The sequence below is a fragment of the Colias philodice genome, chromosome 28 (genome assembly GCF_061535455.1).
Source record: "Colias philodice isolate Cphi_HAF_F1 chromosome 28, ilColPhil1 Martin Lab GWU primary, whole genome shotgun sequence".
Lineage (NCBI taxonomy): Eukaryota > Metazoa > Arthropoda > Insecta > Lepidoptera > Pieridae > Colias > Colias philodice.
Window position 1 is genome coordinate 4,869,581 of NC_143113.1, and position 27,561 is coordinate 4,897,141.

A 27,561-nucleotide genomic window follows, 5' to 3' on the forward strand; every position below is an offset into this window, starting at 1 on the left:
GTTCTATGAGAAAAAACTTTTGAAACATTTGTCTTATTGGCAGTACATTACAATAGCTAAATAGTTCGAGAGGTTTATCTTTAAACTTGTTTTTAATATTAATAGGTACAATTTTTTTGATTATTCTTAGTTGTAAATTTGCGATCCTATCTATGTAAGTATTAAATGTGCGTCCATAACTTGTGATACCGTACTGTATTATCGATTCTGCCAATGATCTGTAGACACAAAGAAGAATTTTGTATGGTACTTTATTTCTGATGATATATAATTTTGAGAGTATGGCCCTAAGTTTTTCACACAGATTATCTATATGATGGTTCCAATTAAACCTATTATCAACAATTAGTCCTAAGTAAGTATAGTAAGGAACTTGATCCACACATTCACACGAGCAGTCCGAGTTATAATATGTAGCCTTGTGGAGACATACGTGATTATGCGCAATGATTTTAAAATTATTACAGTTTTTCAAATGGCTTGAGTGTACATGTACTATTTTTGTTTTCTTAACATTTATGACAAGACCCGCATCGTGCGACCACATTAGGATACGCGTAAAATCTTCCTGTAACTGTTGAGCTGCAACATTAATATTTTTGTCTGAGGCTATAAGACAGGTGTCATCAGCATATTGATAGATAGAACAGTTGTTGATGACATGTTCTATATCATTAACATACGCCAAGTACAATAAAGGTCCTAACACAGAGCCCTGTGCTGTACCCTCGGTGACGGTCATTTCATTGCTCATTTCATCGCCTACTTTAACACGAAATTTTCTATTAGCAAGATAATCTTTAAACCATCCCAGAAGAGGTCCACGGATACCAGAGTTGTCTAGTTTGTGTATAAGAGTGTCATGCCTGAGTGTATCGAATGCCCCACTATAATCGATAAATAATAGAAGTACATGTTTTTTGTTATCGAGACATGAGTTTACTTCATCTGTAAATTTTGACAAGAGTTGTGAAGTTGACTTACATGGTTGAAATCCAAATTGAGAGACAGATAAAATTTTATTTACGGCATAGAAATTCTGCATTTGTTCGGCTATAAATTTTTCCACGATTTTGTCTAATACCGGAAGAATGGTAATCGGGCGATAGTTTTCATACTCACTTCGCGAACCCTTTTTGTGAATAGGTCGGATTATCCCAGTTTTCAACTCTATAGGATATTTAGCATTAACAATAGATGCATTAATAAATTTAACGATAATGTCTACGATTTTAGTGCATATATTTTTTATGTCAATACATCGAATGTTGTCGAGTCCAGGAGCTTTGTTGATATTAAGTTTTTTTATTATATTACATACTTTTTCTCTGTTAGCTTTTTTAAGTAGCATTGATTTATTTTGTGGATAATAATAATCATTTTCACATAATAGACGCTTATTGCATTTAGGAATAATTTGTTTAATACTATAATAAAATTCTTGTGCAAAATTATTAGCAATTGTTTTAATGTCTATGTTATTTTTATGAAATGCTTTTAAGATACAATTGTCTATAGAATTTTTGCAGCGACCTGTTAATGAATTCAGAATTTGCCATAAAGCATGACTGTTGTTGTAGTTTTGATTAATTTGATTAAGGTAGTAATTATTTCTTGATTTTTCTATGAATTTGCGCGTTTTGTTACGTAATTTATTGTATTTTAATCGAAGTATTTTATTAGTCGGATCATTTTTCCATTCAATAAAAGATAAATCTTTTTTTTACACATAGTTTTTATGGTGGTAGTGATCCAAGGATCTTTGTTTCTTTTACTTGATGTTGAAATTATTTGTTCAAATTGTGATTGATTATAACAGTTTTGGATGGTAGTTTTTAAGTTATCATATAATTTATATGGACACTCTGTATTCGTAAAATCATCCCAGCTAACATGATCAAGCAAATTATTAAGTTTATTGTTATCTATTTTTCGAATGACTTTAACATCACCCTGTACGTGTGTTAATGATTGTCCAATGCACGACAATACGATCATACGGTGATCAGCCATTGCAGTGCCGAGCGCGCCCGAGTACAGGTCTAACAATTGCGTCCTTACGAAAATGTGATCGATTACGCTACGCGTTATTATTTGGTTTCTTATTTCAATTCTTGTATAATCGGTTATAAGACTTGTTAGACCGCACTCGGCCATGCTATTTATGTAAAAATCTTGAATGTTACCCTTTATTTTTAAATCAATGTTCATGTCTCCTATAACAAAAATATCTAAGTGTTTAAAAGGCTTACTAGATAAAAGATCCTTTATCTCCCTTACGAACAAGTATTTACTTTCGTTGGGTGGCCTATATAATGCACAAATTGTTGCAACATATTTGTGATTAGTGGTTAAATGACCAATAATTGATTCACAGTGATTTAAAGTGTGATGTTTGACTGTAAATACGTGAACGTTCCGTATGTATATTATAATACCGCCACCTTTTTTATACTTCCGTAACTTTTTGTGCATTACATAGCCATCATGAAATGAGCAAATCTACGATATGGCCACGACATATGCACAAATCAAAATTGATCTTTTATTTCAATAACTACGGTTATCATGTAGCAACTTGATACGTGTTGATACTCTGTGCTGAGGAAAAATCACGGAAGAGATTGAGCAGTTCAAGTGCGGCATTAACAATAGATGCATTAATAAATTTAACGATAATGTCTACGATTTTAGTGCATATATTTTTTATGTCAATACATCGAATGTTGTCGAGTCCAGGAGCTTTGTTGATATTAAGTTTTTTTATTATATTACATACTTTTTCTCTGTTAGCTTTTTTAAGTAGCATTGATTTATTTTGTGGATAATAATAATCATTTTCACATAATAGACGCTTATTGCATTTAGGAATAATTTGTTTAATACTATAATAAAATTCTTGTGCAAAATTATTAGCAATTGTTTTAATGTCTATGTTATTTTTATGAAATGCTTTTAAGATACAATTGTCTATAGAATTTTTGCAGCGACCTGTTAATGAATTCAGAATTTGCCATAAAGCATGACTGTTGTTGTAGTTTTGATTAATTTGATTAAGGTAGTAATTATTTCTTGATTTTTCTATGAATTTGCGCGTTTTGTTACGTAATTTATTGTATTTTAATCGAAGTATTTTATTAGTCGGATCATTTTTCCATTCAATAAAAGATAAATCTTTTTTTTACACATAGTTTTTATGGTGGTAGTGATCCAAGGATCTTTGTTTCTTTTACTTGATGTTGAAATTATTTGTTCAAATTGTGATTGATTATAACAGTTTTGGATGGTAGTTTTTAAGTTATCATATAATTTATATGGACACTCTGTATTCGTAAAATCATCCCAGCTAACATGATCAAGCAAATTATTAAGTTTATTGTTATCTATTTTTCGAATGACTTTAACATCACCCTGTACGTGTGTTAATGATTGTCCAATGCACGACAATACGATCATACGGTGATCAGCCATTGCAGTGCCGAGCGCGCCCGAGTACAGGTCTAACAATTGCGTCCTTACGAAAATGTGATCGATTACGCTACGCGTTATTATTTGGTTTCTTATTTCAATTCTTGTATAATCGGTTATAAGACTTGTTAGACCGCACTCGGCCATGCTATTTATGTAAAAATCTTGAATGTTACCCTTTATTTTTAAATCAATGTTCATGTCTCCTATAACAAAAATATCTAAGTGTTTAAAAGGCTTACTAGATAAAAGATCCTTTATCTCCCTTACGAACAAGTATTTACTTTCGTTGGGTGGCCTATATAATGCACAAATTGTTGCAACATATTTGTGATTAGTGGTTAAATGACCAATAATTGATTCACAGTGATTTAAAGTGTGATGTTTGACTGTAAATACGTGAACGTTCCGTATGTATATTATAATACCGCCACCTTTTTTATACTTCCGTAACTTTTTGTGCATTACATAGCCATCATGAAATGAGCAAATCTACGATATGGCCACGACATATGCACAAATCAAAATTGATCTTTTATTTCAATAACTACGGTTATCATGTAGCAACTTGATACGTGTTGATACTCTGTGCTGAGGAAAAATCACGGAAGAGATTGAGCAGTTCAAGTGCGGGATCAGTCTTACCTGGATAACCAAACAGGACAAATACAAAAGCAAAGCATTAAAATTTAAGATTATTGAGGTGGATAAATTTGGATAAAACGTTAACAAATGAGGAGGGAACCAGACCGCATGAATGTCAAACAATATTTACCGTATTTGACAGGATTGACAACTAATGATTGACATGTACGAAAATCAAAATTTTTGGAAAATATTTATTGGTCTAGTTTTTGTTGTTTTTAGGATTTATTCTGGGCGGAGACAAATCCAACAAATCTAAAACCATGAAAATTGGTTCAGCAGATCTCGAGTTGTAAGTGTTGGAACATACACGACTTTCTTTTATACAGGGTGTCCCACTATTGGTATACTAAGCGCGAAGGGACTTGTAGTTTTGCATACCCTGATCACGTAAAAAATACTTAAACAACAAAATTACGTCAAAAATTGTTTGCTAAATTTTTCCTGAAAATCCATGTTTTCTTCTCTAGCTACGCGCAGCCGGCATATACCGCTTCTCTAATGTGAGCATTTTGTCTATGAAAACATAATCTTAAACGATAGCTCACGTGCTGGTGGCAAAGTTGGGCGGGTTGCTTGTTATGGGTGTACACATAGAGTTTTAGGAATTCTTCTATTTGAAAAAAAAATGCGTCTGGAATTTTATAAGTATTTTTTACGTACTCAGCGTATGCAAAACTATAACCTCCTTTGAGATTAGTATACCAACACAACCGGTATATATAGGTAGTCTATATTTTTGAGGGTTGGTAACACTGTAAGGTTGGCACCCATCAAACATGTCAACAAATTAATTAATTTTATATTTTGAAATTTAAATACACGATGTTATGAGCAAAGTTGATATTTTGTTGTCGATTCAAACTTCTTTTTTTAATGCGTTCTTCAATTCGAGTGGAACTGAGAGTACAAATACCGTCAAATGTTTGACAGAAAGAAGTGCTCAACTTTTATATGGGAAAATGGAATTGTCGTCTTACTCTATCTTACTCGCAATTTTTCCTTATTTGCTCACCGTTTAGACCTACCCTGGACTACGACAAACATTTTAAAACCAAAATCAGCTTAATCGGCCCAGCCGTTCTCGAGTTTTAATCAGACTAACGAACAACAATTCATTTTTATTTATATATATAGAAGATAGATAGATAGATAGATAGATATTTTTATGAATCATGAAATCATCGGTTCACCCAGTTAAAAGTGCGGAGGTAACGGAACCAACAAAAAATTCAGTTGAATTGAGAATTTCGTCCTATAATGGCGTCGGTTAAAAATGTTGCTATACGTTTATGTTAGTTTTGACTTTCCTACGATTTTATTATAGTATATGTTTAGTAGGCCGGAAGATACAGACACAAAATTTTGGGTCATTTGTAACAGGATGGCGGTTCTACAGGGGTCTTAGTACGCAATGGAAAAAAGAAAAATGATGGTCAGAACGCTGGTACCGGCGGACTAGTCGCGTGGGCGTTAGTCGAACTCGTCGGATAAATTACGGAAGTCAAACGATCTGTAACACAATAATTTTAGGATTTACCGATAGCCCATAAAAAGAAGTAGGCGGTAGTGTCATGCCATACTTTTCCGGTGTGATTTACAGCCCACAATACCGACGTGAATGCGTTCATTTAAAAAAAAAATTCAACCATTTGTACCAGGCTAATTTTTGCACAGGTAATCATCGTCCAGTAGCCATGTACCTACGAAAATCACCATGCCATACTTTTCAGACAGTTCCAAATGGTCGCCATACCGCTGAAAATCAGCAATTTTTATTCGCTTAACGATTTATACCAGTATTGCATTTGGATTTTTGGAAAGTATTTGATAAAATGTGTCCATTATTATACTTATTTGCCATACTTCTAGTAGGGGGCAAAGTTCTTGAAAAACTGTCCTGCCCTGTAGAACCGCCATCCTGTTACAAATGACCCAAAATTTTGTGTCAGTATCTCCCGGCCTATAGTATATGGATTGTTTTGGACCCTTAAAATATACGATAGAACAGCAATTAATCTTTTTTAAAAAAATATTCAAGGCACAGGGAAAGTCTGGTTACTGTTTTATTATAGGTATGTGTTTTCTGATAATATTTTAATGTCAAAAATTATCGACACTGGATATTATTCAATGACGCCTTTCAAAAACAAAACTAATTTACAAACAGATTTTTATATCTTTACATACCTATTTTTAACTTTCATTTCATGAACTGCTCATGTAAATACCTATTACAAACTGGTTTAATTTAACAAAACATTCAAATCGGTGAATTTTAGCGTTATTTTGCAAAAAAAAACCGCACGTACAGTCCCCCGTCCGAGTCGAACTGACACCGTCAAATTTCGTCGAAAATATGCAATAGAGGTGAGGTTTTATGTGGGTTTTATTATAAATTCGAGTTTTTTCTTGATAATTTTACGATAATAATGAAAATTAAAAAAATAATCAATACAAGTTATTACAAATATCATAACATATTTTTTGGTATAAATTTCTGTGAAATTTCATGTATAAATATGTAGCCGTTTTCCTAACAAAATGCGTTTTATGTTCAAAAAGGGGTTGATTCGTATGTATTTTTTTTATGTTTAGGCCGTTCTAAAATGAAAAGTAAACAATACACTATGTTAATTATATCCTCGAGTATCACATACCTATATTTTTTTAAAGACAATCGTACCAACAGTTTCCTCAACAAAATTCAATATGTAAGGTGTTTTTCGGTTTTGACTATAGTGATCACCTTAATCTTATATATAAAAATGAATCGCAAAATGTGTTGGTAAGCGCATAACTCGAGAACGGCTGAACCGATTTCGATAATTCTTTTTTTATTATATTCCTTGAAGTACGAGGATGGTTCTTATGTAGAGAAAACGTAAACATGTACCACGGGCGAAGCCGGGGCGGACCGCTAGTAATAATATAATTATTATCTATATTATGTAAGCTAGTTTTATGGCCGTGGTTTCATTCACGGACAAAGTCAACGAAAATAAACTTTAAATATCTTGATGTACCATGGTCACAGTGATGAATCAAGTGACATATTATAATCGTAGAATTCACCAAGTTTTTTTTACAAAGCAGACCAAAGACATAAAATGTACAACTCGAAACATTAACTCTTCTTTCAACGCTGGGTAAAAATTTTAAGAAGTGCTTTTGAATCGTCAATATTATTAGGTATTTCAATTACTAATAAAATTGTTTTTCGCTCTTATAATATTTCCTCTTATACATATTCGCTGTACAGTGTACTATCTAATAGTATAGTATTATATTATCTGTGCTAGTACTATAGACCATTATAGTACTGGAGTATTGAAAATAAATTTTTCAATAATTTATTTATTTATTTGTTCCAGATGTATTCCACCACGTAATGAACATAGCGAAACCAAAAATCATATTCGCTTCTCCGTTTTCATACAAACAGCACTCAAAAACCTATAAATCGCTAAAATTCCTTGAAAAAATATTTCTTTATGGCGACGAACTTCCACCGAATACGTTATTATATAACGGTATGGCGAAACCGGTATCAAATACCGGTACCGGTATTGGGAACGTGAATTACGACGATTTTCGGTGTGTAGAAGTTAAAGGGCAGATAGACACGGCATTTATTTTATATTCATCTGGCACGACTAGTCTACCGAAGGGTGTTATGATCACACATCAAAATGTACTTGCGGCTTGTACGTAAGTATTTTTTTTATTTTAAATCGGACCAGTAGTTCCTGAGATTAGCGCGTTAGGAACTACTGGTTAAAACCGCGGGGCACAGCTATATATTATAAAACTAGCAATGCCCTGCGGTTTCACCCGCATAGATAGCGATATCGTTACATTGAAAAGTCTACTATAGGTTTAATTTTTAATCACATGAAAATCACCTTTACCCCGTCCCGCACTACGGCCTTTTTTTTGTGGGGAAATCTTTCATAGATACCCACGGCCTCCGGGGGAGGGGCCGTGGGTTATGTCGGATTCCTACCGACCAAAACCCCACTGTGTTCCGTCAAGACGCATATTGGTAGAATTCCTCCGTGACCCCCGCACTACGGCCTGCTCGAACAATATACCTACTATTTTCTGTAGATTGACACTTTTAAAAATTCGTTATATCTTTTGAATGGAATATCCAATTCTTTTCATTTAAAAAGTATTTTGCTGGTATTGAAACAGTCTATAATAAAACATCATTTAATGGGATAAGGATTAATATATATGTATGGATAACATGGTTTGATTACTGTCGGCACTTCTATTTACTTTGAAAACGTAAAAAAGTTGTTGTAGTAACATAACTACTGAAGATGGACATATGGTATCGCGGACTTTCTTGTGATTGTGATTGATCCATTCTATAATACCGTAGAACATTTTTTTGTTCTATCTTCAATAGATTCTGCAGCGCACGCGATGACAGAAGTTTTAATGAGGATTTTTTTACACCTTGGGTTACATTATTGCATTTTTAGTAAGGATCTCTAATTTTTTTGAAAATGCAATATAGCCTATGTTGCTCAGTAAAGATGCAGCTTTCTAATGGTGAAAGAATTTTTGAAATCGGTCCAGTAGTTTATGCGTGAAAACCATACATACATACATACATACATACTTACAAACTTTTCCTCTTTATAATATTAGTATAGATAAGAAAATATATAGGTATACTAGCGGTCCGCCCCGGCTTCGCCCGTGGTACCTACATGTTTAAACTATCCTATCTCTCAAGTTGGATCGAACTGCACATGGTGTGCGAATTTTATTATAATCGGTTAAGTGGTTTAGGATTCCATTGAGGACAAACATTGTGACACGAGATTTATATATATTAAGATTAATACTATAGATATTTCTTTCAGGCCACCAATAGGAATGCCTCCACAAAAGATTCTATCAATAACCCCCTGGGTTCATAGTATGGGTTTAATGGGTATGCTAACTGAATTCCTTAAAGGAAACCTTACAGTTTACCTGCCGAAATTTGACGTTGATACTTACTTTAAAACTATTGAAAAACATCAGGTAATTAAGTAATTGTTGTAAAATTCTAATTGTAGTAAAATACTATAATTTAAGTTAGTAACTATCTTATATTTTGGAAATAAAGTTATTGTTTATTGTTAAAAAAAAAAAAAAAAAGTTAAATTTTAACTAATAAACACGCTGTTATTAGCTTCACCTGTATATTTGTATGCTAGACTCGATTTTGACCTCAAACGGACAGATTTAATTCAAACTTTGTACATGTAATGTATTTATAACTTATAAGGAATAATTTTAACACACTTTTATTAGCTTCACCTGTATTTCATAAACATTTCATAAACAATTTACACATATAGTTAATATCATAAATTAATTTGAAAAATTATACAATAAAATAGGAGGAACTCCGGTATCTGTGGTAGTATAGAGGTAAACTGTGCTACAGATACCTGCGCCCATCCCTCAAATTAAACTGGAAATGACTATGTTATTTTTAAAATTAAGGATTAAAATTACAGTCTATTAGAGTAACAATAATTGTGTCTATGTCTATGTCTATGTCTAACATAACATTGGAGTTAAAATTACATTACAATAAACATGAGTGTGTAAGAGTGAGTATGTATGGGTGTGTGAATGTGTGTATGTGTTTGTGTAGAATGTTTTATGTATGTAAGCAAACAAGCATTTGTGTATGTTTGTATGTAAGCAACTCTTTGGACTTGATCTTGATCTTCAAACGGACAGATTTAATTCAAACTTGTACTTTTAATTTTTAGGGTTGATTTTTAACACGCTGTTTTTAGCTTCACCAGTATGTGTGTATGTAATAGAGTTTGTATGTAACTAACTTCTTTAGACTCGATTTTGACTTTAAACGGACAGATTTAATTCAAACTTTGTAGTATATTAGTAGGATTATATGTTTGTATGTTTGTTTCAGATAACCCACCTCACATTGGTTCCCGCTATGTTAACAGCATTAGCCAAAGCTGAAGGAAAATATGACACAAGTTCTGTCACAAAAGTATATTCTGGAGCCACCCCGTTGTATGAAGAAAACGCTATAGCATTTAAGAAAATGTGAGTTTTTATATCCATTGTACTATGAACAATTAGACTCACAATATACTCTTTACAAATTAACTCTTTCAGTTAAATTGTATTATAAGATGGTACCGGGGCAAATCATGTTTTTTGTAATCGTAGGTACCCACGGGCCACGACACAAGTTTTCTTAGTGTATTATATATAGTAGGAGCTATTGTTAAAAAATTTCTAATTGTACATATTACGTTTTTGCTGAAATAAAGATTTTTCATTTCCATTTTCAATCGCATATTAAAGATAAGTAAAAAAATTGTTAAGTTGTAATGTTGATCTGCAGACGAAGATATTTTTTAAATTATCTGAGCGGCGTTGTATAAAAATAAACAATTACACTCACAATAATAGGCATGACGACAGTATCCATAAATGATCGTATTAGTGTTTTTAAGGGAAAATGTATAATAAATAAATTAAATATAGCGACTTAGAAATCTTAAAAACATTAAGATTAATGAGATTATCAATAAAATAAAACATTGAAATTCTGAAGTTCGCCATTTTGACTAAAACACGCGTGACGTCACGCATAAGTAAACAACTCACGTCAGATGTATTTTGTTGTTATGAATATGTTGAGAATACGCATTTTTATTTATTTTCTATTGTTTCACGTATGCTTTATCGACTCAGAACAGAAATATAATTGCGAATTCACGAATACATGGTTCGGGATTCTCCGCGCCAACTTTATACAATAATTTCTTATTATTTTTTCGCTTGAAATAATTACTAACACATTTTTGAGCATTATTTTTATGTGGATTCACACTGCAATACTGCACACCACTTATAAACTTTGTAATTCGTTTCTATAACACATATTAAATAAAGACTTTTTTAATTTTCTTCGCAATGCGTACAAATAATTACGTATTTACCAAAGTTTGACGTCACGCCTACGCCATGACACCTGCGAGCTGTTTTGGCACAGATATTAAATATTTTTTGAAAAATGGCTTTAATCTTCGTTAAATTTAAGTATATTACCGAAATATAGGGTTTTTCTTGTATAGTAAACGTATACACACATTATGGAAGAGAATTTCAAAATCTTTCGTCATGCCTATTGTGTATTGGTCGTCAAAGAATGAGTGAGTGGTGTTGTATAAAACGTTCATTGAAATTAACACCTTATTTCGTAGCAGTAATGTTCAAAGTCTATTGTATCGCTCGTTACAAAATTCAACTTATTCAATAGTAGATCTTTGAACGTGATGTCAGTTTAATTTTTGAAGTGAAACTTCTTTATCGGGGTTGGAAAAAAAATTAGTGTAACATTTTTTCGTTACGCGTGACATTTTTCCGTTACGCGCCATCTTTCGTTTTTATACCTACCACGCGTGATTGACGTATTTCTGTAAAGTTGCATATATAGTAAATTATTTTTTAAAAAATAAGGTCATAAAGAAGTTTCACTTCTTACGTGTGTACACTAGTACACGCACACATTTTTTTTAGTATATTTATGTGTCTGGCTAAGAAAGGATGAAAATATAGATTTTAGATTTAGAAATAAGGAAAAAAGGAGAAACCTTTGTATACAGAAAAATTACGAATTAACTCTTGTAACTATTGTTCGAATAAAAATGGATCGCCAAATGTTTTGCGCAAAACTCGAAAACGGCTGAACCGATTTCGTTAATTCTTTTTTTATAATATTCCTTGAAGTACGAGGATGGTTCTTATGGAGAGGAAACGGAAACATGTACCTACTACGGGCGAAGCCTGGCGGACCGCTAGTATTAAAAATTTATGATTATTTTTTAAATATTTCAGGTTTCCAAATGTAGCAGCTATTCAACAAGGCTATGGTCTGACTGAATCGACTCTTGCTTTAACATTTAATATAAACTTTGATAAGATGGGCAGCGTTGGTTGTGTAGTGGACGATGTTGTATTAAAAGTAAGTTGTTTTTTGACAAAATAAAACTATGTTTTTGTGTCCACTTGTAAAATTAATTAGTTGCATAAAAATTTTTGAGATATTCATTCGATTTAATCGATAGAAAAGAAAAAAAAGAGTAGAATTTCCTGGCATGATGGATTACGAAAATCAATATGAAATCTTATGTTTAAATTACACAAGCTCTTTTTTATTAAAAAAAATAACAATATTTAATTTTTTATTAAAGACTATTAAAGAAAAATGCCCTTTCCTTATTTTTTTCGCAAATTTTAAAAGAAAATATAATATGGCCGAATTTTCGCATATGACATCTAGACATAATACATAGAATAAGATCATTTTAAAATGCATAAAGGTGGATAAAAACCTCAATTTTTGAATAAGCAATAAATAGTCGTTATTTTTGATCTAGTTTTGATTATAAAAAAGCTAAAAAAATTTAATTTTGTAAAATGTATGTAAGTAACTATACACACAGTTCAAACAAATTTTATTTATTTATTTATGTATGTTATGTGTCGCGTTTTATTACATTATATGTATACACCATATTCTAAAATGTTTTTATTTTGTTTTGCTCAACATATTTCGCTTTTTTACCTTTCTTCCCGTGGCCGTGGTTGCCTGGCAGAGATCACTGCATAGTGATAAGGCCGCCCTTTGTGCTTTTATTTTATATGTTTTTCTAACCTTTATGTACTTATATTCTTGCACAATAAAGATTTTGATAAATAATAAATATTATATATTTAGGTAGTGAACCCCGAAACAAAAGAGGTGCTAGGTCCAAACCAAGAGGGTGAAATCTGCGCCAAGGGCTTATTGGTGATGAAAGGTTATGTGAACAAAGATAGAAGTGATGACTTCGATGATGAAGGGTTCTTCAGGACTGGTGATCTGGGGTATTATGATGATGAGGGGTACTTCTATATTGTGGATAGATTAATGGAGCTGATCAAGTATAAGGGGTATCAGGTTAGTGAATTATACTACAAATTTTTGATATTTAGATAAAAACTTAAAATCTACTTACTTAAGTAGTTAACTCAAAGAAAATAATTAAAAAAAATGTTATGTGTTTAATTTGTAAATGAATAATACTTTGTAGGAACAGAAGTTTTGTGTGTTTTTACTTTTTAAATGTGTCGGGTATTAAACACCCAGCCACAATAAGGACGAGTAAATATTATAACCAACTTTTTTAAGACTGTGACGAAATTTAGGATCTAGCAATTATTGAGATATTTCGCCTTATTTGTGAGGCACTAGTTAGGTATAATCAAAATTAATATTTACAAAATATCAAACAACACATAAACGAATCAAGTAGCTAAGATTGTTAAACCAGTAAAAAGATAATTTCAGCACAAGAAAAAGTTCTGAGACATTTGTTATTAAATCCTAGCCTCTAACAATGGTAAATATTTTTTTGACACATGTTAGTACATGAATTACGAAGCCTACAGCCGGAGGCCCCTAAAAAAGAACAGATTTACTTAAGAACTACATTTAATAATTAAAATGAAACTTTTATACCCTCGATTAAGACCGGAGTTAAGGAATCACTATGCAATATTAATAATTATTATTCTAAAGAAATCTTAAAAGCTAAAACAGCAAAACCACGCCCGCATTCCGTTCCCCATGCGAACGGCGCACAGTATTTTTTTGACCCTTCTTTTGCGACAGCCTAATTTTATTGAATGAATGTATGGATATATACATGACAAACGCAAGAGTAAAACTCCCATGAAGCTCACTATCATACTTTTCGAAAAAATTCAATCTGAATAAAAAGTACCGGTATTTTATATAATTCAATTTTAATTTTTTATTAATTTTTCTACCATTATAACACATTTTTTTGCATTGCGAGCGTCAAGGCTAGCCATAGGGCCAATTTTCGATCCATTCGGGGAAGAGCTGTGACTTCGCAATTTCGAGATAATCGCATAAATAACAAAATTTCATTTCTTTTTTTGTGACTGAACTTTTAAGAATAGGCAAATTATTTTTACTTCAAAACATAGTTATATGTATGGACTACTTCCACAAAAAAAACCGATCGCGAAAAGAGCGGGATTCGCGAGATATTAATTTCTGAAAAAGTACCGGTTCTTTAACGATTTTTTTGTATAAAATCCTAAATCACACTTTATCAATATTTTTATTTCATACTTTCATATAAAGGTAAGTAGGTACCCCAATTACTATTTCTTTTCTTTATTTATATACTTATACCACATTATACTATGAAGAGGATTACATAAATTTGTAAGTTTCCTTGTTTGTAAAATTATTAAAATAAACTTGACCTTGGATTTGGCAGGAAAAAATATGTAGCTAAGGGAGTGAAATGAAATGTGAAAATGTCTAAACTAAAAATACGTCATTTTCATTTGTTAGAATGAGTGAACTGTCTTCAATTTCAGTACAATATGATTCTTCTTCGTTGTGTTCATCTTCTTCTTCATTAAATTGAAATGGTTTCAACATTTCGATAACAGCAGAGGGCAAAGGCAATTTTTTCATACTGTTTTGGCGCATACTCAAACGTGTATTCGATATAACTGGATCGGACGATTCCAATGCCCTATGAAATAAGTCTTCCATTGTGTGTTTTCTGTCGTCTTTTCGGCTGTGATGTTCGCGGTCATATCGCCAATATTTATTTCTGGACTCTCCAGCTTGTTCGGATAAAACACCTACGGGCAGTACCGAGTTTTCTATAATTTCTTGGCCGTGAATAAGGATTTTGTGCATTGTCGTCGTCATGGGGTGCCAGTTGTAATTAGCTACATATTTTTTGGCTAAATTTCTGCAAAAAATTCCGAACTTCGTTGAGTCTACCGGTAGACCGCAGTTAATTGCCACTAAAATTACGTGTATGTCATCTACAAGCCATCTACTTATTCCTAATATGTCTGCAAATATGCCGCGACTTTCCTCATTAGCGAAAACTCTTCGAGCAGTATTTCCGTCATTAGTTGTTCCAGAGTTCGGACGTACAACATCTACTAGTATACCCAGACGATCCCGTATTTGCGCCTGAATTGTTTTTTTTCGGTCTTCAGTAATTATGCCCGCAGGTGACAACTTTGAGACTCGCCACTGTCTTACTCGGGGGTCATTTTTGTATCCCAAGTGGAGTAAGAACTCTAGAAATCTTATAAATGCATGAAGAGGGCTCAGACCATTTTTTATAGCTTCTTTATTAATTTGTGTAGAGAACGCCAAATCCAGGTCATTGAATTTAGTTGCTGTCAACCCGCAAATTGGACACCTTAGTTGAGAAAAGGTATTGTTGATGATATTGTACACCTTGCCATCTATTATACTTAATGTAAGATTACAAATAGTTTTTACTATGAAGCCTTTTGATGTGGCTGCTGCGATAGGGGACAAATTTTTTAATTGTTGTTCAACGTACTGTTTTTCTCTGAGAATAAGAGACTTTGACTCTTTTCTATATTGAATATGTAGAGGCCTGCAAGAGCGATATGATTGAGGTGTTGGATTTACCCAGAGAATTTGACTGCTGCACGTTTCCATGACCTTTAATGGTACGAAGGTTGTGGCAAATATAGTATTTTCATCATACAAAGGATCTTGGGGTGCCTTCTGCTTATATAATGATTGGCCTGTGCTGCCGTCAAAGCCCCAAGAGCCTTCAAATTTACAAGACAATTCGTCCAAATCCATTCGTTCGCAATACGCATTAATGACATCATTACAGAGACTTACAATTCTTTTAAATGTGTGTGCAAGCAGACCTTGTAGCGAAACAGAAGCTTCAACTTCATTTGCCAAGACTCCATCCTCTGGGTAACACTCCAGTTTTGCTTTTGCTACAAGTCTGTACGGTGGAAAAGCTTTAAAACCTCTTTTATTTAAATCTTGTTGTAAAAATTTATATGTTTCGACACTATATTTTCGGTCAATAAGTATACCAAGCGCTTCTTCTGGAGAGTATGGATTACTGTACTGATTTATTTTTGCCAACACTTCAGTTGATTTATTTGCAGACTCCAAACATATCTTTATCACAGCTTCTAAGTCATGGGCACTTTTTTTGCTTAGTTTTTTGTTGTCATGAGATTTAATGACTTTAGTAAATGATGAAATCAGTTTTGCTGATGGTTCATTCTGAATCAATAATTCTAGTGATTTTTGTTTTCTAAGTTGCGTTCGTTTATGAAGTTTTGCATATTCTTCATCTTTATTACAACAGGCAATTTCACGCAAGACCAAGCGATGAGGATCGGGAACTATTGGGTGTTCATCGGCTACCTCAGATGGCACGTCCAAAACCATAGGCGATACATCCAAGACGGCAGGTGGTACATTCACAACCTCAGAAGGTTTCGAAATGACATCTTGAGGAAGATCATTTATAAAAGGCTTATTCAACCAAGCGTTATTTTTTTTTCGAAATTGTGACAAAATTCTGTTGCTATCGTTATATCTTTTCTCAACTTTGTTGATAAAACGGTTTATAGCAATGTTAAAATTTTTCTCCTGTGGTTCTGAAAGGGGTGTATTTAATATAGTTGCAAAAATCGATTTTACAAAAATATTCCTTTCCGATTTGGATAAGTCAAACGGTTTTCCATAGCGACCATGGAGTTTTTTACTCTCTTGATCCAGATATATGTATATATCATATCGAGTTAGTGTATGGCAGCCTGTTTCTACATCTAGCCTGTATGAGGCCACCTCCGAAGGATAAGAGGTTCCAGCTACAGCGTTATCCATAGCCTTTACGTATACAAAACTGTATGAATGGCAGTGAAAGTATTTAATCAAATAAAATAATTGGATTAAAGAAATTAAAAAACAAAGTAAAAAAGAAAAGTCAAAAATCAACAACCAATAAATGGCTTTACAAAACGAAATAGAAGATTTAATTAGGGTTTTGACCCACAACCAACCAACTGAAACGGTTGGACCGATAAAACCAACCGATTTTTCGTTTAAAGCGGATAAAACGCTAATTCAACCAACCTTACTTTTCAAACTACCAACTTTACTTTTTTTTACTTATTTCTCCAAACCAATTAACCCAACTCATGGAAATCAGCTTACATCTTATATGTAACTAACAAAACATTTCAATAGCGCGATTCAGCGCGCAAAAGCGCCCTCTAGTCTGGATTGCGAAAACTCCACACACCCCGATAATGTCAACTAATAAGTTGAAATAAATAGTCGTAATCTTGATATCTAGTGCCTAGAGAAAGCAATTTCAATTGATGGATGAGTTGAATAAAAAAAATTTGAACTATTTATTTTTATTTATCTAATTAAATGTCATCCGACCAAACAAATAGAGAATTTATTGAAAGTCTTTTAAAGCAAAAACATTTTTATTATAACACCTTATGTCGCGATAAACGCTAAATAACATCAATAAAAAAATAATTAAGATTAATTTGTAAATGATGTAATTTTACTGCATAAAGAAATTTTGTTTAATTTTAACTCAATTTTTTTTATAACTTTTTTATTTTTTATATTTTGTTATAGACACTTCAATTTACTAACAATATGTCTCATCAAATTTTCTGTAGTATTCCGTCATCTGAGAAACGCAACTCTATATAAGTTCAATTTATATTGTGGATTTTATACAAAAAATTCGTTAAAGAACCGGTACTTTTTCAGAAATTAATATCTCGCGAATCCCGCTCTTTTCGCGATCGGTTTTTTTTGTGGAAGTAGTCCATACATATAACTATGTTTTGAAGTAAAAATAATTTGCCTATTCTTAAAAGTTCAGTCACAAAAAAAGAAATGAAATTTTGTTATTTATGCGATTATCTCGAAATTGCGAAGTCACAGCTCTTCCCCGAATGGATCGAAAATTGGCCCTATGGCTAGCCTTGACGCTCGCAATGCAAAAAAATGTGTTATAATGGTAGAAAAATTAATAAAAAATTAAAATTGAATTATATAAAATACCGGTACTTTTTATTCAGATTGAATTTTTTCGAAAAGTATGATAGTGAGCTTCATGGGAGTTTTACTCTTGCGTTTGTCATGTATATATCCATACATTCATTCAATAAAATTAGGCTGTCGCAAAAGAAGGGTCAAAAAAATACTGTGCGGCGTACAGCAGTTTGCTGTGAAGTCCGGGACGTAACGCATGTAGGTAGGTACTTAACACCAGCAAAAATATTTTTGGTGAACAGATTTTTTAACATCAGCAATTTTTTTTTAACTAATTGGTTCAGTTACAAGTTACAACCTGATTGGTTCAGTTAAAGGTTGATGTTCCGACCGTCCCTCCATACATTTTTGATTACCTCTAAACACTTAACACAGACACTATTTCTTTAAAACTAATCATTTTATCACTTCTCTATAATGAAATGTGTGCGCGTTCGACCTTTTTAATCAATAATTTACAATATTTACTTAGAAAAACAACAGTAAAATACCGGAAAAATTTGACACTTCTACAGTAGTGTGCGTGACTTTTGCCAAGCGAAACACGACATAAAGCACGACATCTAGCGCATAGACTATATACTTATTACAGATCTAGCGCGTCAATGTCTAAACGAAAGGCGATGTTTAGACATTGACGCGCTAGATGTCGTGCATTCGCGTTCGTTATCTTATGCATAATGAGCATAATTCTAATAAATCAAAGTTCTGTGTAAAAATTGAGTAATTTCATTTCCAATCGTTCAAAGAAAATAACAATAAAATAAAATAAAACTAATGACCTTAGAAACTATGTTTTTTTTTATTTATTACTCATTATTGTTCGTCCGTCGTAGGTCTGTAAACTGTATTGTACACTGAAGGTAAATGGTACTGTAGGTACTTTAGTTCGGCGTCGTCGCTCGTCGGCTTGATATAAAATTACATTCTTGATTTCATTGACACGCGCTATGATTTGCGCGCGGAATTTCTTGTGTTGTGAATTTATTTTTGTATGCTATGCATTTTAATTGATTCAAATTGCAATGTTTCTCTAGTATGCATTTGAGACTATATTGTAAATTGTAATAATTGATCGTGGGTATAGTAATTAATTATTCTAATAACGCAATTAGTAATATATGTATTTTCGGTGGGATTCAAAACAAAAAATTGGCCCGTGATTTTTATGAAATTTCACCACATTGCAAATCACATCAATCATAGTTCATACACATGTATGACGAAAGTGATTAGTATTGTGGCTAACATTGACTCATCAGTTCATCACTGAAACCAGTGATAAATCAGTACCTATATCATATTGTGTTTGAATATTTTTAAACAATGATATAAGTATACAATTATTATAAATCGGTAAACTATCAAAGTAATCACAAACTTGCAAACATTGGTAAAATGTCCAGTAGTTTATGAGCCTATTCATTACAATCAAACAAACAAACAAAGTTTTCCTCTTTATAATATTAGTGTAGACAAACACTATGAATACGATCACGAATGCAAATTCGGGGATTTTCTAATTATTGCTAAATAATAATTGAATTCGTTTTGAAATACTCTATAATTTTTAGTGTATAAATAGACATTTATAATGTGGTGCTCATTTTTTTTGTACTGCTAACGCTATTGTAGGTACCTATTTTCGTTGTTTTATTTCAAGTGAACACGGCCATACAATTTTGTCACGAGCCGCCTATGATTGTAGGTACTTTTGTTAGGCTCCTTCGTCGTCCGCGTCGGCTCGAAAGTTCTTGATTTCATTGTCACGCGCTATGATTTGCGCGCGGATTTTCTTGTGTTGTGAATTTATTTTTGTATTATTATTATTTTTTATTTTTTTTTTTATTTTATTGATTCAAATAAAATATTTCACTAGTATGCATTTGAGACTATATTGTATTATGTATAATTTATCGTAGGTATAGTTATTCTTATAACGCAGTTATATTTTCGGTGGGACAATTTGACCCGTGATTTTTCTGAAATATCACCACGTTGCAAATCACATCAATCATACACACGTATGACGAAAGTATAGTGGCTATAATTGACTCATCAGTTCATCACTGAAACCAGTGATAAATCAGTACATATATCATATTTTATTGTGTTTGAATATTTTTTAAACAACGATATATACAATATTATTATAAATCGGTAAACTACCAAAGTACTTCCGAATTTTCAGACAGACAAACAAGTAGTTTGAACACGCAGTTTTCTTATACTAGTAGCAAAAATCAAAACCATAATATTATGTTTCCCTACTATATTTTACTAAAAGTCGAGTGCGTCGAAATCGTAAATAATAATATGTTTTTCACCTTCCTGGTTATTTTCCCATAGTAAATAGTGTTTTAGGTTTGTTGTTGTAGGTAGGAATAATAATAATTATTCTTATATGTTGGTTATGAAATGTATATTGAAATAATTTACTTTTACAAATCATTAGTGATATAAGTTTTGAGTGAAAATGCTTGGATCAGCATAATATTATATGGTACTTCAAATACATGTTTTGATAAAAAAAACAATAGTGTAATAAAATAAAACTGCGTTTTATTGTAATCAATGTTGACAATTTTAAATTCCAAAATTATTGATCAATAAAATAGTTTACACCAACAAATATAACTTTTATTTTTATAACAATCGTTCATAATATAAACCGTAGCAGGTGGCGTTTTGAAGTTCTGTCTACTCATACAGAAAAATGGAAAGCTTGTTTTTTTTGTAAACAATTTATTACTCATGTTGTTTGGCAACTCGAAGCGTGGTCGTCCGTCGTAGGTACTTTTGTTCGGCGTCGCGTCGTCGTCCGCGTCGGCTTGATATAAAACATTCTTGATTTCATTGACACGCGCTATGATTTGCGCGCGGAATTTCTTGTGTTGTGAATTTATTTTTGTATGCTATGCATTTTAATTGAATCAAATTGCAATATTTCTCTAGTATGCATTTGAGACTATATTGTAATAATTGATCGTGGGTAGGTATAGTAATTAATTATTCTAATAACGCAATTATATTTTCGGTGGGATTCAAAACAAAAAATTGGCCCGTGATTTTTATGAAATTTCACCACATTGCAAATTATATATTATACAATTACAATTACAATTATTATAAATCGGTAAACTATCAAAGTAATTACAAACTTGCAAAATATGCTTTTCCGAAATTCCAGACAGACACACAATTTTATTAGTTTGTTTTAGCAAAGTAGGTACCTATACCTATACGCTTACGTCGCGCGTCGCGTCGTCGAAAACGGTGCGCCCAGAAACAAACATACCTAATTCAGTTACAATCCTTTTTTTGTTCCGTAATTTATTGTATTTATTCTAATACGATTTTTTTTATTCGTCGGCCAGTTCTACTAGGTATAAAAAGATAAAATTGAAATATAATTATTGTAGCGACAGCCATATTATGTTACTATGTTAGGTTTTCGTAAATATGTTTTTCACCTTCCTGGTTATTTTCACATAATCTTATCTTATATATAAAAATGAATCGCAAAATGTGTTGGTAAGCGCATAACTCGAGAACGGCTGAACCGATTTCGATCATTCTTTTTTTATTATATTCCTTGAAGTACGAGGATGGTTTTTATGTAGAGAAAACGTAAATATTATGTACCACGGGCGAAGCCGGGGCGGACCGCTAGTATATCTTATATATAAAAATGAATCGCAAAATGTGTTGGTAAGCGCATAACTCGAGAACGGCTGAACCGATTTCGATAATTCTTTTTTTATTATATTCCTTGAAGTACGAGGATGGTTTTTATGTAGAGAAAACGTAAACATGTACCACGGGCGAAGCCGGGGCGGACCGCTAGTCTTATATATAAAAATGAATCGCAAAATGTGTTGATAAGCGCATAACTCGAGAACGGCTGAACCGATTTCGATAATTCTTTTTTTATTATATCCCTTGAAGTACGAGGATGGTTCTTATAGCTAGAGAGCTAGTTAGTTTAGTTTTAGTGCAGTGGCAGTGTAAATGTTGTTGTTGAGGTTATGTAAATTTAACACTTTAGTTAACTACCAAGATATAAAGAAATGAGGATAGGACACAATAACTATTGGTTGAGGTATTTATAAACTCATAATATACTTTTAAAAAAATCACGTTTTAATAAATTTCTAGAATTAAATTAGAACAGCTGATTCAAAATAGCCTAAAAAATCTTAATAATAATAATTACGCTTCACAGCAAGAAGAAATGTACCATATGTACCCGCACAAAGTCGATATTGTGTTGCCTACCGTTCGACTCAATGGCTAGGGTTGTAACTACCTTTAATAATTATTACCAAACTAATAAACCGAGTGATGCGAAATAACCATAATTCTTTTAGAGTTTGATAAAATGATCAGGCAGGTATTTTCTTTAATCCTCTGAATTCTCGGTTACTAAATTGTATCGTTGAAATTATTCTTAATCGCGTAAATTTAATAAATAATCATATGGAAAACACTTTTCATTTGTTTTTTTACTTTCACGCCCAACTACTATACAATAATTACGTTGTTTCGGTATTTTGACGAGAAAACGCAGGAAACATCCGTTGTATCATTTTAGATAGATTGTATATTTTGTATCTGTAGAATTGAAATCAAAGCTATGTATATGTTGTCTCCATTCTTTTCTTATCGGATTGTTGATCCCAATGCGAATGCGTCACTTAAATTTTATAAAAGACAATTAAGAACATCAAAAATAAAGTGATACGTAAATATTTCACAGTGCAATATATTATGTAATTAATAATAATTATATATTTATGAAAAAATAATTACATCAGATTTAATAATAGCAATTGTTTTGAATGTACATAATATGAATAAATGATTACATCATAATAGTAATAATCACAATTGTTTTATTTCCCATTTGTTGCAACCCTAGCATATTTTCATGTAGCAGCAGAAGTACCTACACTGGCGGCGCGGCGGCATCGTGCGACATCAAAGGCATTGCCTTACTAGGTAAGCATGGGCGTAGCGAGGGGGAGGCAGGGGGGGGCAGCTGCCCCCCCCTAGCAGGCGGGCGGGCTGGCGAACTGAGCTAATTTTATTTCACCTCTTTATAGAAATTTACTGAGCTAAGCTATGTCATACTCATAATTATGGTAATATTGTTATCTTTCGCCTCGCTAGCACAGTTTAGTGTTATTCTATAGTTTAGTTGAGTTTAGTAGCTCGGTAGACAGACGTTTGTTCCTGCCCAGTAATCAATCTTACACCTACCCTAAATAAACTAAACCTACCCTACCCCTATCTATGTATGTGTTATTCTGAGTCTTCAGCTACCTACATACCAAATTTCATCGTAATGTGTTCAGTAGCTTTTGCTTGAAAGAGGTAACAAACATGCATCCGTCCACACACACTCACAAACTTTCACCTTTATACCTAATGTATGAAAACATAAATTCAGTTTCTCTATGATTTTCTCAACCTGCCCCCCCCTGTACAAAATCCTGGCTACGCCCTTGTAGGTAAGTTTATAATGACTCATTTCTTTTATTATATAATTTACGTTTTACTTTTACAGAATCCGATTCAATGGATTATGAAGACGAGTCACACAACGCCATACGATAGTGATGATGAATGAACATTTCAATAAATGCATGCGTGTTTTTTTATGTTGTTTTGTAATTGTTAATTGTTTCTTAAATAAAGAAATAAACTAAATATTTAAATGATGATTTGTTATTTGCAACACAACTTTATATTTGAGATTCTTTACAAATGTATATTTAGTTTTGTATCATCAAATTTATAAATTTTATTCCATAGTTTTCAAAATTAAATGTAAATGACCATAAAAACATTAATAAAGTAAATCATTGATGTAAGGTCAGGGAACGTAATACATATATACATCTGACCATGTAGAAGCTAAGTCTTGTTGACTGCTGAAGTCTGTAAAGTTTTGTTGTCTGCTGAAGTCTGTACGCAATGAAAATGTCTGCCGTTTCGAAAATAAGTTTTTAAGACCCTAATAAATAAAATATATGAATGGCAGATCTGGTCAAATACTTTCAAAATTGTATTTTTTTCAGCACTTTCATAAGTGTCTGCCAGAATGTTATCCGCGTGATAATGGTCTGCCATTGTTATTTTCCGATAGTAATAATAATCTATTTTCAAATATCAAAATGGCAGACGTGGTCAAATGGTTTCAAAGTTCGCCAAAAATTTCCACCTGTCTTACCTAAGCGCGCGCCCCGTCCACCACTCTGGGCTTAGTGACTCCTCATCTCATGTATAGTAGGTATAGGGGAATCAACACACAAAAATCCAGGTCTGGTCAAATACATACAGGTAGCTTTGCGCTAGCTCTCTAGCTATTACTTCTTATGGAGAGAAAACGTAAACATGTACCACGGGCGAAGCCGGGGCGGACCGCTAGTAAATAATAAAATAATAAATAGTGTATTAGATTTGTTATTGTATCTTGTATACCTACGAATAATTATTCTTACGTCTTGTTGGGAAATGTTCAAATACCTACCTATTGAAATAATTTACTGTTACAAATCATTAGTGTTATTAGTTTTGAGTGAATAGGCATGGATCAGAAATTCAGAATATAATATGCTACTAACTACTCAAATACATACATGTTTACACAACAAACACCACTGACCTCTATAACTATAAGTTATAGAGGTCAGTGACCGTCAGTGACAAACACTATGGATACCTACGCTCGCGAATGCAAATTCGGTGATTTACTAATTATTGATACCTAGTCATTGAATTCGTTTTGAAATAGCCTGTACTTTGTAATTTTTAGTGTTATAGACATTTATAAAATGTGGTGCTCATTTTTTTGTAATAAATCATCCCGAACGCTATTGTATTTTCGTTGTTTTATTTCAAGTGAACACCTATACAATTTTGTCACGAGCCGCCTCTGGCCTCTGGGTGAAATAAACAAGTCAAATGATTTTTGTTCTAATTGTATTTTGGTAGTAGTTTGTTTAGAATTTACATTACCATTGTTTAATTTTTATTTTGTATTTGCAGTAAAATAAAAAGATGAAAAACTTCATTAGGTATATTGTACGACACCTCACTCTGAATCGCGCTAGCGAAATTTTTTCGTTACAGAGCACATATACAACTTTCGGACAATCTTCATTGAGACCGGCCGGCAAATCGAGTATGTCGAGAAACTTCACTTATTCGATGGAGGTATTCTACCTTACTTCCTCCACAGTTGTGGGACCCCGACGTGCATTGAACACGCAGCTTTCTGATACTAGTAGCTAAAATCAAAACCACAGATATGTCTGTGATCAAAACCATAATAATATTTTTACCTATTATTTTACTAAAAGTCGAGTGCATCGAAATCGTAAATATGTTTTTCACCTTCCTGGTTTTTTTTCCATAGTAAATAGTGTTTTTGATTTGTTGTTGTATGAATAATTATTCTTACTTGTTGGTTATGAAATGTATTTTGAAATAATTTACTTTTACAAATCATTAGTGATATTAGTTTTGAGTGAAAATGCTTGGATCAGCATAATATCATATTTGCTACTTCAAATACATGTTTTGATAAAAAAAAAACAATAGTGTAATGTAGGTAATAAAATAAAACTGCGTTTTATTGTAGGTAATCAATTTTGACATTATTTATTTCCCAAAATTACAATAAAATAGTTTACGCCAACAAATATAACTTTTATTTTTATAACAATCCTACTTCCTACTAATGCGAAAGTTCATACATGTTTCAAAAGAAAAACTTTTACTTTTACTACTTATAGTTTCAATTTATCCGGTTTAATTAAGACTTAATATTGATACATATGATCATTATAAATACAAATAGGAATTAACAATATAACGAATACGTGGCACAACTAAAATTTTACCGATACCACCCGTGGTCATTCTCCTTTGTGGGTCATTTGTAACAGGATGGCGGTTCTACAGCGAAAAAAGAAAAATGATGGTCAGAACGCTGATACCGGATACCTTAAGATACTGTAATATAAAATATTACTAGATTAGATAAAATATTATAGGTAGTATCTTCACCGTGTGTGACGCGCTTTACATTCACGCCATCTAGAGTTAAATCTTTATCATTTTTGTATACGTCTGTGTGTGTAAACGACCCTGTATGCAATGACAGATGTTAAAACGCATAATTTTACCGAATTGGGTGGATTTTAAGGCAATGATATAACATATTTCAATAAAATATAATATTCAGTAACCGCCATGACTATTCCTAGGTTTGATGACTATTCCAATTACGCAAAAACTCAAATAAACTAGAAATGTAGAATTCAGCGCCATCTAGCGGGATATTGGCTGGGAACAGATCGTTGCAATCACCTATATTAGCAATTTTTCATATTAATCTTTTTGACGTGACAACGTCTTATAATTCGATAGAGCCGGCTGCACGCACGAAAAAACATGACTCATGCGGCGTTACCTCGCTCTGAGGCGTTCCATGTGCGAGCGAGAGAACGAGCGACAAAGAAGCACAATCGGACGTTGTCACGTTCAACTATCGTCAGTAAACCGACTTTACAGACAACCAATTTTTTTTTTAATAATTCCAGGTGCCACCAGTAGAAATAGAAGCTGTTCTCCTCAAACACAGCAGCATAAGAGAAGCAGCAGTGGTGGGTCTCCCCGAGCGGGATGCTGGGGAACTGCCTCTCGCGTTCGTGGTGCTACAGCCTGGGGCTCGCCTTAGTGAAAAGGAAATACAGGATTATGTGGCTGGGAGGGTGAGTTTGGGGGAAAATGTGGGTTTTTTACTGGAAAATTTGGGCTTTTTCATGGGGCTAACCCTATAATAATAAGAATAAAAAGAGTTGCAGGTTGTAAAATGCCAAGAACGAAAATCTGAATAAGGAGATACAGGATTATGTGGCGCAAAGGGTGAGTTTGGGAGAAAATTTGGACATTTTTATAGGAACAGGTAAGGAATGCGAAGAATTGCTGGTGAAATTTCTCTGGTTTTCATAATTTAGCTAGATGAAAAAGGATTATTTGGCTGACTGGGTAAGTTAAGATTAAATTTGGCCTATAACTGGTTATATTATAACTGGTGGAATTCCTCTAATTTTCTTAATTGGGATGAAAATGCTGGATTATCTTGGTGAGTTAGGGTGATACAGAAATAGAAGCTAATAATAATCTTCCGTTTCATCTTCTACAGCGATAGAAGATGAAACGGAAGATTACATTCGTTTTACTGAAAAGTATTTTTGACGTGACAACGTCTTATAATTCGATAGCGCCGGCTGAACGCACGAAAAAACATGACTCATGCGGCGTTACCTCGCTCTGAGGCGTTCCATGTAAGGCTTGAAGTGCAAGCGATAGCGCGGAACGAGTGACAAAGAAGCACAATCGGACGTTGTCACGTTCAACTATCGTCAGTAAACCGACTTTACAGACAACTAATTTTTTTA

The 27,561-nt window shown here is 32.8% G+C and overlaps 1 protein-coding gene and 2 long non-coding RNA genes across 3 annotated transcripts in view; 2 read left to right on the forward strand and 1 right to left on the reverse strand.

The window, feature by feature from the left end:
* The window catches only part of LOC149476356 (uncharacterized), a 119,492-nt gene that overhangs the window by 34,639 nt on the left and 57,292 nt on the right, over positions 1-27,561 (reverse strand). The gene's annotated exons all lie outside the window — the stretch shown is intronic.
* LOC149476358 (luciferin 4-monooxygenase-like) overlaps positions 1-27,561 on the forward strand; it is a 54,130-nt gene that overhangs the window by 17,872 nt on the left and 8,697 nt on the right. Inside the window, exons 3-8 of the mRNA XM_089712226.1 lie at positions 7,488-7,824; positions 8,994-9,156; positions 10,064-10,203; positions 12,007-12,133; positions 12,890-13,111; positions 26,701-26,871. Of these exons, the coding sequence (XP_089568352.1) occupies positions 7,488-7,824; positions 8,994-9,156; positions 10,064-10,203; positions 12,007-12,133; positions 12,890-13,111; positions 26,701-26,871 (1,160 nt within the window). The remainder of the gene's footprint in view (positions 1-7,487; positions 7,825-8,993; positions 9,157-10,063; positions 10,204-12,006; positions 12,134-12,889; positions 13,112-26,700; positions 26,872-27,561) is intronic.
* Positions 22,990-24,974, forward strand: LOC149476359 (uncharacterized). Its single transcript, XR_016317849.1, has 2 exons — positions 22,990-23,089; positions 23,602-24,974. It is a non-coding gene; the product is annotated as an uncharacterized LOC149476359 (long non-coding RNA).